This window comes from Toxotes jaculatrix, chromosome 3 (assembly GCF_017976425.1).
Source record: "Toxotes jaculatrix isolate fToxJac2 chromosome 3, fToxJac2.pri, whole genome shotgun sequence".
In the NCBI taxonomy this organism is placed as follows: domain Eukaryota; kingdom Metazoa; phylum Chordata; class Actinopteri; family Toxotidae; genus Toxotes; species Toxotes jaculatrix.
The window spans coordinates 7405326-7421832 of record NC_054396.1 but is presented as its reverse complement, the minus strand read 5'-3'; the positions used below and the strand labels follow the sequence as shown (position 1 = coordinate 7421832).

The following is a 16507-nucleotide window of genomic DNA, read 5'->3' as shown; positions in this document are numbered from 1 at the left end:
GTGCAGAATTCTGTACAAAAGTCTGTATTTAGCCTAATTCCCTGATAAACCTCTTCTTCAGAACTTGACATGCAGAGTCCATACACATTACAATGTGCTATAGTGTTGTGGCTGCAGACATTGCCAAGTACACAAAGTTGTAAGTGCAACACTGTGTGTTGCAGTTTACGTATTTACATATACCAAAACCAATGCACTGCATAGAAGAGTTTCTCTGAGACAACTATAAAACTTAAGATGATACTGTCTGTGAGCAATACAGTTTTACAAGACTGTATTATCTGAAGTTAAGTTTCATAAGTTAGGTTCTTTGAGTAAACCCTACAGCTGAACCTATGTTAAATGATTGCAGACTGCTTCATAACTAATTTGACCACAGTATATCCATAGAAACAGCTCATTTAAAATGTTTGTATTTGTTATTTTCTTTGCAGTATACAGCAGGCAACATTAGAATAACAAATAAATTAACATAGAATACAAAATAAGTAATTTACAGACATTTCTGTCAACAGTTCTCTAATCTAAAACTGAGGTGGTCCATTAACTGGGTTACATTTTTGCAGTTTTAAACTGTTATTCTGTTGTTGTTTACACTATGTGTATGGTTTGTGACACTCATGCATGCTCTTAAGATCTTTAGACTGACAGCTCTCTATAGACTGCAAGGAAGTGCATGAAATGCAGTATTCATTTTTTAAACTGCACCCTCTAGTGGTTACTAACTATCTGCTGGCAGTCTTGTTTGTACATTTAAAACATTTCAAAGACCACTGTACTCTGGAGGCAGTATGTGAGCCCTGAAAGGCAAACAAAAATATAAAAAAAAAATTGGAATTCTCCCTTGAACAGAACAACATACATGTACATATTCTTGTAGTAAAAAAAAAATGTATATACATTTACATGTTCAAGTATGGTAACTTGGGTTATGACAAAGTGACAGCAACACTGTCAGCACTCTTCTCCATGTCAGAGTCTTTGTCTGATGGTGCAGAGACTGGGGTATCTCTGAGAGAGTTTGGGCCACTGTTAGTCTGCCCTAACCCTTTGTTTGGGGGGTCTGCTGTCGACTCAGCCTCAGGTTCTTGCTGTGGGGCTGTGGCTACAAATAGAACGTAAGAGAAAAGTGAAAAAATGCATTACATCTATGAAAATGTCTGTATTAATGTCACTAGTAATATGGATGGTGATTATGCAGGCAAGCAAAAGAGACATCCAGACAGAGTTATGACCTACCATAAGAAAAAACACAATAGTCCTTGTTTGTGTGAATGTCATCAAGAGCATTTTGAAGCTGGCACATGATGTTACCTGACTGAGTGCAGGACTTCATGTGTTCCGGCCAGTGGGCTTGCTGACAGGGGTAATCACAATAGCTGGTGTTCCAGCAGCAGTAGAAGATTGCCTCTTTCCTGCAGTTAGCACACCACTGTTTCTTCTTTGTCTCATCCACTGCTTGTTGCTTCTCCAGCTCCATCTGTTTCTTCACCTCAGTCACCAACCTCTCCCTCTCCTGCTCCAGACTTTGCCTCATCTCTGCCATTGTCAGCTCTAAAGTGAAATACAGAAACGTGATCAAACAAAAGCAGAACTCATTACACTGTTTTGGGAAAATAGGTCTAGATGCAAAGCCTTTTTCAAATTCCCAAGATTGTCTCACCAAGATTGTGCTTCATTTCTGACAACTCTTGTTGATGTAACCACTGTAATTTTTCTATTTCAATTCTCAGTCGTCTTATCTTTAGGAAAAATCACATGGGCATGTTAGGGTAAGTAAAGGGTCATATGCAAAGCCACTGTTATGATCTGAATTGCAGTCAGTGTCTGAAGGAGCCAGAGTAAACTCCTACCTCTGCTATTGTATTCCCTGAAGTGCTCTTAGAAAGGTCATTGTAGAGTTCAGTCATTGTACCTTTAATTGCATCCATTATCTGAAAAAAAGAAGACCATGATATTATATGAATGGCCAAAATTAATATATGAACCAACAGTTTCTTACCTTGTTTTCCTTAAATTCATTCAATGTAGCAGTCAAAAAGATAAAGAAAGGGTTTCTAACTTAATAATTAATCTGAATGGACGTAGATAACTATGTATATTTTACACAGCACAATATAGTATTATTATATTAATATATTTTGGAGTTAATCAGACCCTACAACATCAAAAGGCAACACAACCCAGCAGGTGACCACTGGGGATGGCACCTTACTGGGCAAAAACTTGTACTAACTTTATTTGTGTACTTGGCAATGTCTGCAGCCACATCCGCTGAGGCAGTGGGGATATACTGGTCTGTTGCCACTGGTGAAGATGAAGCTGCTGTGCCTAAACTTGATGCTGCCATCATGGCAACAGAAGCTGGACTACTAGATACCAGCGTGACAGCAGATGTGGATGTGCTGAGTGGAGTGTCTTTTTGTTGAACAGCTAGAAAAAAAAACCCAAAAAACAATTTATCAACAAAATCATTATGGACAAACTGATGAAACATTTAACATGCACTGATGATTTATTTAACATACAAATACAGTGTCTCTCAAACATTTGTACACCTCCCACATTACTGACCCCTACTTCAAGTCGTACTTGAATTCTGTTAAACTTGAGTCTGAAACCATGTTATCTACCTTTGACAGCCTGTCTGGTCTGATAGCGTGTGCTTTGTGAAGACTGCTGTGGTGAAGATGAGGTCACTGCTGTTGAGATGTTCCCAGCCTGAGTCTGGGTCAGCGCTTGAGCCTGGCCTTGCCTTGGTGACGACGTCTGAATTTGGGTGGTTGCCACAGGTTGCTGGTTCTGTTGCTGACGCTGCACCTTCTGCATGTGCCACTTTTGCGAGGAAGTCTGAAACTTGGCAGTGGGATTCCACACCACAGCTCTCTGCACCACTGGCACCGTCTCTCTGGGCAGCAGAGGGCGCTGTTTCTTCAAAGCTGGAGTGGAGGAGGCTGAGGTGGAGGAGGAGGAGGACGACGAAGAAGAAGGGGGTGTTGCTGTGGCACTGGACACGGTGGCAAGGTTTATGGTTGCAGGAGAGGGAGTAGTGAAGGAAACCATGGTGACAGGAATGGCCATTGGGGACTGTGTGGAAACACTGGCGGGTGTGGAAAGAGCTGCACTGTTTTGTGACGGGACAGTTGATGGGGTCAGCGCTTTACCTACAAGAAAAAGCACATGATTTATTTATTAGTTCTGTCTGTACAAAGGCACTGTAATGTTTCTACTTTACAAATTCTAAAAACTGACCTTACATTCAGTGTTTGATTATTTCTCCTGGGATCAGCAGAGAAAATTACAACTCTCACCTTCTGGTTTACCAGCAGGTGACTCTTTAACGGTGGTGGCGTCCTTCCTGCTCCTCTTCCTGTCTTTGCCTCCCTGTTCCTCTCCAAGATCAATAACCAGCTCCCTCTCTGAGTCAGAGTCCTCCACTGGCACAGGCTGCTTTGCCTCCTCCTTTACCGGAGCCTTCTCTCTGGGACCAGGTGATGGTGAAGGTGCTTTGGTCTTCTCTGGGCTCTCTTTTTCTGCATCAGTGCTTATTTTCTCTTTAGTTGGAGCATTTGATGCTGCTGCAGTGGCGTCGCCTGCTGCAGACTCAGGTGCCTCATGTGTATCTGCTTTACCCTCCTTGTCTTGGCTTGGGGAAGACTGGTCTTTGAATTTACTTTTGGTAGGGTCCTTCTGGGCTTCATCACTGGGTGCTGAGTCCTGGCCATCTTTGGTTTTTTGCTCGTCATCACTCGCATACTCACTGTCACTCGAGTCAGATTTATCAGAGTCTTCTGAGTCACTGTGTTCAACACCTTTATACACATCCACAGAGATCTCATCGATACCTGCGAAGCAAAGCAAGAGAGAGGCTATTACACTGCAATTCAACGTGTTTTAGAATTAGAGGTATGCTCAAAATAATATAATAGAAAATATCATATTAAATGCCAAAATGTGTTTCATTAGGCTGCCTTTTAATGAAGACATTGTTATTGCTGAATATCAAAAACTAAGAAAGCAATACATAAAAAAAAGTCTATTTTTTAATTTCTTCTGTACTGACCCAGCTGTGCCTTGCAGCTCTCAATAGTTTTGTCCAGGTTCAGCTGGAAACGGCTCTTAATCTGTCTTTTTGGAGACGTGAGGACTGGTGCGGTTCCTTGCTTCTGCTGAACTGTTTCGCTAAGCTCTTTTAGGTCCATTTCCGCTTTGCTCCGATCTGGAATAATGCAACACCAAATAATTCCAAACAGCTATATGTGTTTGTTATATTTATAATTTCTACGAGAATCACATCCAGTGGTGACCTGTATTTGACCTTTCAGGCATATTACATATTTGGCATAAAAGATTCACCTAGATTGAGGTTCAGAATGCTTCCTGTCTGTGGTGTCTTCTCCTGCTTAGGGACGCCAAGAGCCTGAGAGTGGAATGGTTTAGGGCTGTCCAATGAACTGCCTGCAGGACCAGGTCGAGGATGGGCAGGTGATGCTGTTCAGACATACTTACTGTTAAATGAAGTCTCCTCCCATTACAGACAACATACTTGTTACTATACTAAAATGTATCTGGTTGAATACCTGTGCAGTCCATGGACTCTTCTCCTGCACTGTACTGGCTGTTTGGGGCTTTTGCCTGCGACTTGTCTGCTGTCTCCTGTTCCCCGTCTGAACCAGTATGAGCAGAGGAGTTGGTGCTCATGGGTGAGCGAGGCATGTCACTGAGAGGAAGCCGCCGTCCAACTGCGCCCCCTCCCACCCCAGGCCCAGACAGCATGGGCCTGGCCAAAGGGATCTTGGGTGATGCTGTCATATCAAAGCTCAACTTGATCTTCTCCTGTTTCTCAGATTTGACTGGAGTGGACGAAGGGTTGGAGGGATCCAGCAGCATCTGGAAGTTGTTGTCAGGGGTGTAGGGTGTCCTGAAGGGGGCATAGTTAAACACTCCAAACTTCTTCTTCATGTTCTCCACATAGACCTCCATCTCTTGCATGGCACTGTTGAAGATGCTTTTGGTCTTCTTCACAGAGAATGGAATTTCTTTGGACATGAGGTAGCAGTTGTTTAAAGGAACCCATGCCCTGAAGGATAAAAATTTACACAATTCTGTGTTACAATAAAAACTGAAATGTGCCTCTGAGCCCAAGTAACTGAAGCACAAAGGGCTGATACCTGTCATGCTGACCAAAGAAACGAGCGTCCACTTGTCCATCTTTGTCCCGCAGAGCTTTAGCAGGCCAGAATGGAAATCCTTTCAGTTTGGCCCACACTAGAGGGTGTGGATTACTCTGCAGACATACAGTAAAACACTGGAACTAAGTGGATATATTCCAGTGATCTGTGTTTGAATGGGTAAGAAACTTGATGTTACTCTACTAGCTTACACAAGGCTCACAAAACCAGTTGTCTCTCTTTTGGCAAGCAGACAGATAACACTCAGGACAAACTTCAATCTCGTTCATCTGCAAAAAAACAAAAAAAAAGATCAAAAAGGTATCTGAAATAAGTTTCAGTTCTCATATATCGCATGTCTAATGTCTTAAAACAAAATACTCACCTCATGTTCACAGATTTTTACAATCACTTTAGCTGTAGCTGTGAGTTTGTGATTGCCTGAAACGAGGAAAAACAATTGTGTTGAATTATTTATATACAGACTAGGCAGGGTGATGATTCAACATTATTGCTAATTGTCTTTCAGTGGAATTGTACTGTGACAATCACATCATGTCATTCAAATGAATGAATCAGAGAAAAATAAGTTATTGACATCAATGTATAGTAGTAAACTGCATTGAACATAAAGTTGTATTATCTTATTTGATTTTGAATATACCTATTTGACATTTCATGATATATACAAACAAATGTTCTTATTAATATTCATATATTCATTCATATCACCCGCCCTCACAAGATTATTTTCATATAGTGCCCAGATTATGCAAAATACCTCCATTGTATATAATACAGTTGTGCAAAATCCATTTTGCATCTGCCAAGAAGGCCTCAGTGCAGCCATACATTTTCTTTTTGATATTCTGCAGTGCAAAAAGAAAAGATAGCGCTCATCTGTCATACTGTTCATTTTCTCTACATTTATGGTTTCAAATAAATGTGTGACAGTTTGTGTTTTACCTTCTCAAGAGTGCAAAGATCCATAGGATGAAAAATGTACTCTGCATAATCTGGATGCTGTTCAAGAGAGACAGGTTTCTGGAAGGGTTCAGTCTATAAAATTAAGAAGAGAGATAAAAAAAGAATAAAGGTAAACAAACTCTCGGGGTAAAACTAAGTACACAACCTTCCCCTCTACCGCACATCAACATGCTACCACTATGCTACTACTTAAAACTCTAAAAGCCGCTTCAAACAAAAGGAGGAAAACCAGTGGAGGAGAAAATCATGACGGGGTCTTGTTAGTGGTGTAATTGATTACCCAATTAAAAGTCTTTCTCTGCGTGGAAGCTGCATGGGGGGAGCGAGATGACAAGCGGGGATGATCCTGAAAGAGAGTGAGAGGGGCAGCTGTATCCTCACCACCAGCTAGTATGTTTACCTTCATGGTTTCCAGCCATGACAGGGCCATTATAGCACAATGACTGTGACTGTTAGTTCTGTTATTAGACATCGTTTGCACATGCAAATCAATAATATATCATGCTGGAGAGATACGTGGAAAGGTTATAGTTCAGGGTGCAGATCTTAACATCTAGCACAACCGATGGGAATTCAATGATCAGTAAAAAAGCGTGTTTTTTGGTTGCTGGCCAGAAAAGAACACATGCCAGTATCCAAGCCATATTAGAATTAAGAAATTTAAATGAGAATAAGCACGGTAACCCATCTGTGATAAAGATTCATGCCCCAATACTCTATAATCAGTCTGGCAATTTCATAATTTCATAATTTCATATAAAGACAGAGGGCCCAGAATACTTACACCTGGTTGTTTCATCTTCTGAAGGGCAAACTTTAGTAGGTAAGAGAGCTGGTCTATAGTTAGCATCATCATGGCTTTGCTCTGAGTCTCTATGCACTCGGCAACTGTTATTTTCTAAAAGACATCAAAAGGAAAAGAGTTGAAAACTTTATTTATATCCCATTATTGCAAAGAATGTATGTAGTCTCAGCATGTGTTGTGACTTAGGTCCGGGCTTAATGAGAGGTCCTCCATGATTAAACAAATCTAACACACGGTTTTTGCTACGGGCTTTGAAATATGCGTCCAGCACCCACACACTATGCACATTCCTGGGTGAGTACCTCACACTCCGGACAGAACCAGTCGCCCTCGGGCTCGGCTGGTAGTTTGAGGCACTTGGCATGGTACACCCTGGGGCAGAGCTCACAGCAGAGCACCTGGCCCTCGCGGTGGCACAGCCAGCAGTAGAAGTCATTCCTGCCGTCCTGCGGTACAACATCAATAGGGTCTGTGGTGAGTGCTGGCTGCTTCACATAGTAAAAGGGACCATGTCTTAGTTCTGACTGGAATGCAGGCAAAAGAAACACAAAGTTGGGGAAGGTCAAAATCAGGCCAGAGATTAGAAAAGCCAAGCAGACATGCACAACATCAACAAAAGGTATGCTAAAGTCAGAAAGTCCACAACACAGACTGTTGTGAACCCTGATAGGTGTTACACACTAACTGCTGGTTCATGAGTGTGCCATAACCAGTGAGATTTAAGAGTAATCACATTTTTAAAAGTTTCAAATTTGCAATGGAAATTACATCGAAAGACAACAGGTCTGGATTTTCATTTTAAACCATGTGACATGCTCCGTTCTGTGCTTTCAGTTTGTGTTTCAGTACAAAGCCATCACCATTGTGTAGGAGGGTAAACAGTGTGGGCAGCCTTGATTAAACTGGCAAAAGCTCAGATAGTTACAGTGTTTACTAATTATTTACAAAGGTCAACTTAATGTGCCAAGTGTACAACTAGCAATCATTTACCTACTGTGCATTTGGGAACTGCTTTAGCAGCCAGATAAAGCCAGCAGGCATGCACATCAAAAACACAAGCTAAAAGACAAGGCACAGGTCACCACCTGATGTTCTCACACTGCTCAAAATTTCACTCCAATAGTGACAACTAAAAAGCGTTTGTTTAAATTAGAGGTGTACTCAGTACATCAACAATATTTATATGGCACACACCTAAACATAACACTGTAAAACAGTACAAATACAAGACATGAATAGGCTACAGTGCAAAATGGTGAATCACAGGTAAACTGTAAAGTGCTTTGGATCCAGCCAATTACCATTTTACCATTAACAACATACTGTGCCTCAAAAACCTCTCAAAAATTAGATCTAAATGGAGCACAACGGGTGGAAATTGCAAAGCAACTGTAATTCTATGAAAGTATTTAGTCACCGATGTAATCAGGAAAAACAATTATTATAACAGACAGCTGGAATTAAACAATATGATTCAGAGCCCAAAGAGTTTCAGGTACATGGGGACATGTGCCTATTCAAATGTCAATCAGCCACAAAGCAAAGGTCAGAACTACTGATACTACTATATAACAGCAACAAGGAAACAACACCTCTGTCTCAGTATCACAAGAGAATGTATGGTGCTGCTGATCCCAGTATAGAAACAATATACAGCAGGATACAGTGTCACTGTAGAGTACTGGTGGAAATCAAGGGCTGAAAGGGGTCATTTAAGAAGGATATAAACATCTACACACACAGCATCTCACTTTGTACAGTAAATGAAAGAACTTCACCCCTATATGTTCCAGTGGAGCTGCTCAGTGAACAACAGTTGGTTGTACTTGGCAACTTCCATGTCCCGATGTGTGTAACTATATGTAATGAGTGTTGATGCATAGCAGGGCAAAACAGCATTTATACTCAGTGAACCTACCCTGAATAAATGCAAGCCTTAAAATATTGACAGAACATGAATTACTGATCATAACCAAACATTTCTCCCCCACAGCAAAAGATGTTCATTATGATTGTTTCAGCAAAAGTATCAGTCATATGAGCTCGACACCTCCACCCATGCAACAGATCATATCAGTGCTCCTACAATCATAATTTCCTGAATCTGAAGGTGTGAAAGTGGCAGCTGGTGATATTTTGCAGTTATATGTATAACAGTATAAAAGCAGATTGATATAATGCGACATTGTGGCCTCACGCATCCAAAAGTCCTGATCTGACAACTACACTCAGAAAGTGTAGACAAAAATCAAGGTAAACGAGAACTAGCTGCAGATTATGCAAAAACAACAGTTAAGATTCAAGCTGAAGAGGTTTTATTCAGTAAGATTTTCACACAAATACTGAATTAATGATAAAAAAAAAATATTTGTAAAATGTGGAAATTAATGTTCGATACGTGAAATATTCATCTGGTGTTAAATTTACAAACCCGTGATTGAAAGTTTACTGATTTATTTATTTTTATTTTTAAGGTACCAAGTGCAATGTTAAACATAAATGTTACCATTTGATGTGTGGTACCAGCTTAAAGCCAGTCAAAGATAATCATTAACTATGTAAAAGTACTTATAATTAATCCAGTTGTAATCTCTGAAAATAACAATAAAATCCTCACCCAAGTTTGAACAAGTAATATAAATATTTCACTTGAATTTTCTTTTTTTTTTATGCTTTTCCATGTTTGAGGGTGGCAGCACAGGACCCAGTTGCAAACCTCAAACCTTTGACAAGTTAAATCAAATATATCCATATTGATAGTGCCATAGCAGTGTGGATATATTCAGAGCCAAAATATATCCAAACCAAAAATTATGGTTTTAGTGAATTGGGTCAACTGATCCTTTAATTAGGATGATTTCAAAGTCCACAGTGTATTTTTTTTTAACCGTGTTTAATTTATTAGAATCTTTCACCAAAGCACTCAACTGTTTGATGATATAAAAAATTCCCAAAAGTTTTACTATCAAAAATATTATTAACTGGTGTGAGTCTAGATATAAATCAGTTTGTGAGTGATAGCAGGTTTAAATCCTGTTTTGTTGGTGGTGGGTACAGTACGACCCTATTGTTTACATTTGGAACAGGGGTTGTGCTTTGATTGTTACCTGGTCTTTGCTGCTGCTAACAGCACCTGGTTTCTTCTTCTTTTTCACTGGGCAGGGGGAGGTTTCAGCAGAGGAGTGACCATTGGATGAGTGAGAGGGACTCGGCATCTTTCGTTTTTGGGCCGTCCGCTCTGTTGACCCTGTGTCTGAAACTGCAGACAAAAGTCGGAGATTACACAAACCAGTCACCAAACACATCAGGGTTTTACTGAAGCCAGTAAACATGGTGGCATACTATTTAATATAAAACCACTGTATTTCATGAGCATAGAAACAGAACTTTGCGTGCCAATTTAAAACAAACTTGTAAGGTAGTTACCTTTGGATCGTGTTGAGATCTCCATTCCTTCTGTTGAAGTCTCTTTTCCCTCTTCCTCTGCCACACTGGTGCAGAAAAGATCAGTGTCAAGGGTTTTGCCTGGCAAACAGACCCTATAGCTGAAGCTTTCTCATATCTGCTGTTTATCATTACCATATATTATCATTTAAAAAAGTTATTTTAAATTTAGAACAACGGCTTCTTTAGAAGTACATCATAGTTGTGAGGGGTTTAAAATGTCAGCCCCTCACCGCTGTCAGCTTTCTATGGTACAGTGTCTGATAAAGGCAGAAAACAGCCACCTGTAATACATTCAGGCGGGAGAGACTGTAACACATTTCTGCAGAAGTTTGATATTAAACAGTCTCACCTATGTATTAACACTTAATACTATTACAATGGAGTTATTCAAGACAAGAAAGGTCAGTTTTGCCAACAGGCTCTCTTTTCAACACTAATATAATTCTGGCCAGATCTGGAGTGCCCAGCTGGGAAAAGAGGAATCAAAACTCTTATGTAAAAAATGTGTATTAAGACACATCTTCAGATCACTATTTCTATGAAAGAACTGTACAAAAACAAGAGTCTTAAAGGCTTAAAATTACATGAATGATGAAGTCAGGAAATTAAGTTATCCACAGTCATAATTGTGTCTGTAAATGGTTACATTTTTCACCAGCCATGTCATTTCAATAAATATCCTTTTGTCTAGGATGGTGAAAAATGCCTTGTAAATTCCCCCAGTACTGTGTGCAGTTAACAAAAACTTCTTTTTTAATCTGTTGTAATTCTCGTGTTTTCAATAAAAACATCAAAACAATTATTCCAAACTACGTGAATGTCGGACTACACCACATGAAGACAAACAGGCCCCTGGAAACAGTCTGCAAAATGCCTAATACCAGACAAACTGTCTAAGATGCAGGTACTGTGTATAGTTTAGAACAAAAATGAACTGGTTTGCAACTTTCAAGACCCATCATGGCTGAAAATGCTAAAACAGCAATCACATCGAACAAACCAGAAAATCAACAGTCAAGACAGCACACGCACGTCTTCTAAATGTTAAAAATATCTTAAAGTCAATTGAAGCAAAAGTTAACCAATACTGCAGCAAAGGCAGCTCAATGTGCAGTGGCATTTTCAAACTATAAGTGACGCCTTTCTTCACAGGCCACAGGTCTATAGATAGTAAACATGAAAACACAGAACTGTGCAATCTCCTGTGTCTGAACCTTCTGACATCCAACAATATGACATCCAGCATCCAAGTAATCCATTGATGAAGTAAACTAAAAACAGACAGCATATCATGGATTGCTCAAGGACAGCCCCAGTCCTACTGTTTCCTTGAAATGCAAGCCACGGTGTGCTGTGAACTACCTTCTATTCAAAATCTGCCCAACAGGTTTTTCCCAGTATCAGTTGTGCGTGATTCACCTTGGTCTGCAGGCGCCCTGTTGCCAGTCCTATCATTGTTGCCATTTTCTCTGACGCCACAACAAATGAGCTGGCCTCACTCTTCAGATGGCTTCAATTTTGCCATTTTTTTATTCCACTTACTCCTGAACAAAGCATCTTTTGAATGTCTTGTGAGAAAAATAGACAGTCATTCAATGAAAACAAAAACACTGCTTCCATTTCAATTATCTTCTCTATCTTCACCAACCCCCACACTCCTCCTCCGCCATCACTGAATCAGGATGAAATGACAGAGAGAAACATAACACATCTGCAGACTCAGGCAGGAGAGCAGTGAAATGGCTTTACTGGCCTCCTCATCTAGCCTGTCTGGACAGCCTCAGACAATCTACCCCAGCAACATCCTGTCCTGTGCAGACCATGAAATACAGCAACAAGAGGCAAAGAGAAAGAACATGACAAGGACGAGGAGAAAAATCAATGCTGCCCATCCTAATAAAAACATTTTTAAGTCCATAGAGCACACAATACAGCCTATTGTAACCTACCAAAACATCCCTTTCCACACCCACCCCTGCCATTACATTCATGCTTCAATGTAGGAAATCAGCAGCATACCTTTTTCCTTTCTCACACACAGATTCTTCAGCCTATTCTTTAATCTTTTTCAATTATTGAGGGCGTTGGGGGATGAGGGAAAAGATGGGTCCAGGTTTCCCAGAAGGCCTTCTCTCCCTTCTGCTCTCTCCTGCAATTGTCAATCTTTAACCTCGGCTGCAGACTGCCGATTGGCTCGAGCACCACACGGAGGTGCCTGATTGGGTGCTCAGCCTCAGTGTGGCACACGGGCTCTCTTCTCCCCGCTCTCCTCAGCCACAGTGCTGCAATGCAGAGAGGACTGCTCCTTGTTGTTGCTAAAAAACCTCCTGTAAACCAAGTCCCTCACTCCCTAAAAACCCCATACAGACATATACTGGCTGTGCCTTTTATCAGACGTAGAAGATGCAGCTGTAAAGGCTTGACAGAGACAGGATCAGATTCCCTCCCTCGCTATGCTCTCAGCCAGTGTATGTGTATGGCGTCCATTTTGAAGACTCTCTCTCTCTCTCGCTCTCTCTCACTCCCCCTCTCTCTCTCTCCCTCTGTTGAAATGCAGCATGGGCCCTAACAGTGGACACAAAGACAGGACTGAAAATGTGACAGGCCTCCCAGACAGTGTAGAAGGCATAACCTTCTCTCTCCCAATTCTTCTTCAGCATTTACTGTCTCATAATCAATATCTGCCTGGAGATTTGAATGTGAGCGACACTCAGCTGAAAAAACACAAACAAGCAGCTGAGAGCAAAACTATCCATTTTACCATCTTTCTGTAGTCATTTCTCTTTGACCAACTATGTCCATTGCATTAATCAATATAGAACTGTAGAGCACGAATACAAACCATGACCGCAATCAAAACACATTGGTGCAGATACATTACAACTCTAGTATAACCCACCCTTCAAAGCAGAAACTAATCCAGGCCAAAATGTCAAGGCCAACTACACAATCTAGACAAGTCCAAAAAGGTCAGCTGGTGGATATTTTAAAGACAGACACCATGCAAAATAGGCTGTGTGTCGGTGTAATGCAGATTTAAGTGTGCCTACACCATTCCTCACACCATAGTGGAATAAGGGGATTAAACGCATTACCAAGCACCATTCACAAAACACTGAGGGGGGTATTTGCTGTTTCAGTCACTGCAGACAGCTCCTGAACCCTGGTCAAGCTAAATTATGTGCGCCATTATTTCCAGGCCATAGTTCCCCTGGCTATATTTAAAACACAGCCTTTATCAGACATTATCCACTAACAGTGACAAAAACACATATCACATATTCCACCTGAAATACAGCAAATGTTCAAGAATAAAATAACACTGCTGAGAAACTGTCAGAAATAAATACAGCCACTGACTGAATAAACTGAATGATTTTTATCTGATGATTCATGCACACAGAAAACCAACACCAACATCACTACATATAAACAGAATTCAATCAAACCTTGTCGACTTCAAACAGGTTTTCTAGCCTCTCTGATGAGATGAGGTTTCTGTGCAGAGCCTTTTGAGAGGAAGTCCTTCCCTTCTTCTTTCCTTCTCTCTTACATACAAATACCCAGTGTGCTTGGAGCAGAGGGACAGAAAGGGGAAGCTCTCTAAAATGGCTGACACTCGACAGCAGAGAACAACACTGGGAGGCAGTGCACACCATTAGGCTCAGGCAATTCCTCCAACCCTGTGATAAATAGGCTGCTCTGGCATATTTAGTCTGTAGATAATTGGTATTTTAGAAAACTGGTGAGCAGCTTACAGGATTAGAGATGTAAAAAGCATGTATTTATTCACCATGTAAAAGGGGCATTTTGGTGAGGTGAATTAGATTTTGGGTGAACTGTATAAAAATAAGACAACCAGACAGACAGACAGACAACTAGTCTGCTCTTCATTGCTGTGTTAGCCTGGCAAACAATTAACATCAGTGTCCTGCTGCCTTGCTTTCATGCCAGTTTGAGGCCTAAATTAAACTTGCTGTGCTGTCAGTTTACCATCTGTTAATTCCTCTGGGGACTCCCCTCTGCTCTGCTCCCTGTCTCTCCCATCCCGCCTAGATCCCTCACCAGGCCTATCGTCTTGTCAGCAGAGGCCAGGGAAAGCCACAAAAGCTCCTACGTCCAATTTTAATCTTGACAAAAGAAAGCATGTTTTCTCTGTGAGCATTCAATGAATATACAGTGACCTTGTACTTGACCTGTAGCCCCCTACTGTACGTGTCCAGACAGCCACCCAGTTAGCAGAGGCAGTCTGTTCTACTGTACCAGGCTATGCTCTCTTTCCAAGCTCCACTTCTATGCTGTGGGGTGACAAATACTCATCCCCCTCCCTCTGGTTGTTAGTCAAACATGTATTATTACTCAGGCACAGATCACGCACAATGGCTAGTGCCTTATCAACAGAGTAGCATATGTGAAAGAATGAAAATAAGGCTTACCTCTGTGGATGCATGGCTAAAAACTCTGTGTGAAATGTCAATGCTTATTAAAACATGGTGGACAGCCCTGTCAGCCCTCACCCTGCTCAGAGCATAGCCACGGCTCTCCAAGCTGTGTGACTGCTCTGATATAAGGCACGCTGAGACTGGCCATGCGTGCTGACAAAATGTAAGGCGGCTGCTGATTGGCTGTTGCATTTCCTGGCTGCTTGTCTTTTGTTTAGCACAGGCAAGCTGAAAAGCAGTACTCAGAGCAAGACGAGCTAGGCCCAGATAAAAATGATCAGCCACTGCACACCTATCAGCTACCAAGAGGACTGCATCCAGATGTTTTAGTTTTATATATGTGCTGTAGAGGAAGCCTTTACTGTAGCTCTGAAGGGTAGCTGGCAGATGTGCAAATAAAGAACAGGCTTGAGGCGGTATGCTTACAGAGGAATTTGTCTCACCAGTTCCCACCCTCAAGTTAAACTAAGTGTTGTGGGAAAGAAAGTGCTATATGAATACAAGGAATGAGTAAACAGGCACTAAACAAAATGCAGGCTCTGTGACCTTTAAGGGTTTAAGAACAATGCTTAAAAAAGCAGACTAAATAACTGTCATGTGATTTGCCTGACTCTGGCCTTTGAACTGGTGTGATCACATGTTAACAATGTGGTTCTGGATAGGCTGAGATTATACTGTTAAAGAAACAATGACTTTCAGTTTCTGTTGTATCATTTCACCATGGAGCAAGACTGAATGATTCAAAGAGTCAGTGTTATACCTCACATTACCTTGCAAGCACAGTTCTTTATTTTGCCTAATGACTATCTTTAGACATAACTTTAATATTTTCAATTCTTTTAGCTAAATGTCATTTTTATTTTCACTTGCAACATTTTGGTAAAAAAAAAAAATAGCTATTAGACAAAAAAAAATCTCATTTTGACAGACAGAAGTTATTTTTTCTCACTAATTTCTGTGTCATAAATAATTTAGTTACCCACTTCACATTTGCACATATACACACCAAGCACTTCATTAGGAACAGCATACCCATAAATACAGGGTAGTTCCTCACTTTGCTCTCAAAGCGACCTCAGTTCTTTGTGTAATGGACTGTAATGGACAAGATGTTGGAAACTTTACTCTGAGATTCTGGTCCATATTGACTGCATCAAATCATTTCTGCAGGTCTGTCAGCTGCTCATTCAAGCTGCCAGTCTCCTGTTCTACCACATACCAAAGGTGTTCCACTGGATTCAGATCCTGTGACAGGGGAGGCCACTGAAGCACAGTGGGCCCATTATCATGGTGTGAAACCAGTTTGAGACGACTTTTGCTTTGTGATAAGGTGCGTTATCATGCTGGAAGTAGAGGCAGAATAAGGTCAGCAACAGTAGCCAAGATGGGCTGTGTCTCCAAACAATGAATGACTGTTTAATAAGGGACCCAAAATGAGCAAATAAAACATTACCCACACCACCACCAGCCTGGACTGTTGACACAAGGCAGGTTGGGTCCATGGATTCATACTGTTGATGTCACATTCTGACTCTACCATCTGCAGCCTCAGCAAAAATCCTGATTCATCAAACCAGGCTACGTTTTTCCAGTCTTCACTCGTCCAATGTTGGTGAGCCTGTGTCCACTGCAGCATTTCTGTTCTTGGTTGACAG

At 41.1% G+C, this 16507-nt stretch overlaps 1 protein-coding gene across 10 annotated transcripts; it reads right to left on the bottom strand.

Moving 5' to 3' along the window:
- Window positions 1–400: 400 nt before the first annotated feature.
- zmynd8 (zinc finger, MYND-type containing 8) lies at window positions 401–14938 on the bottom strand. 10 transcript variants are annotated; one of them, XM_041034193.1, is made up of 22 exons: window positions 14847–14938; window positions 10390–10454; window positions 10071–10222; window positions 7266–7487; window positions 6943–7056; window positions 6439–6504; window positions 6138–6230; window positions 5953–6040; window positions 5557–5612; window positions 5384–5461; window positions 5172–5287; window positions 4581–5080; window positions 4357–4491; window positions 4064–4219; window positions 3312–3845; window positions 2634–3164; window positions 2237–2433; window positions 1854–1934; window positions 1664–1742; window positions 1240–1554; window positions 907–1105; window positions 401–800 (listed from the first exon to the last, which is right to left on the bottom strand). In XM_041034193.1, exons 1-21 carry the CDS (start codon window positions 14858–14860, stop codon window positions 930–932), a joined length of 3768 nt encoding a protein of 1255 aa, XP_040890127.1. In that variant the 5' UTR covers window positions 14861–14938; the 3' UTR covers window positions 401–800; window positions 907–929. The 10 variants fall into 10 exon arrangements, with proteins under 10 accessions (XP_040890127.1, XP_040890126.1, XP_040890131.1 ...); XM_041034192.1 differs by having other exon boundaries at window positions 401–1105; XM_041034197.1 differs by having other exon boundaries at window positions 401–1105; window positions 1315–1554.
- Between the last annotated feature and the right edge of the window lie 1569 nt (window positions 14939–16507).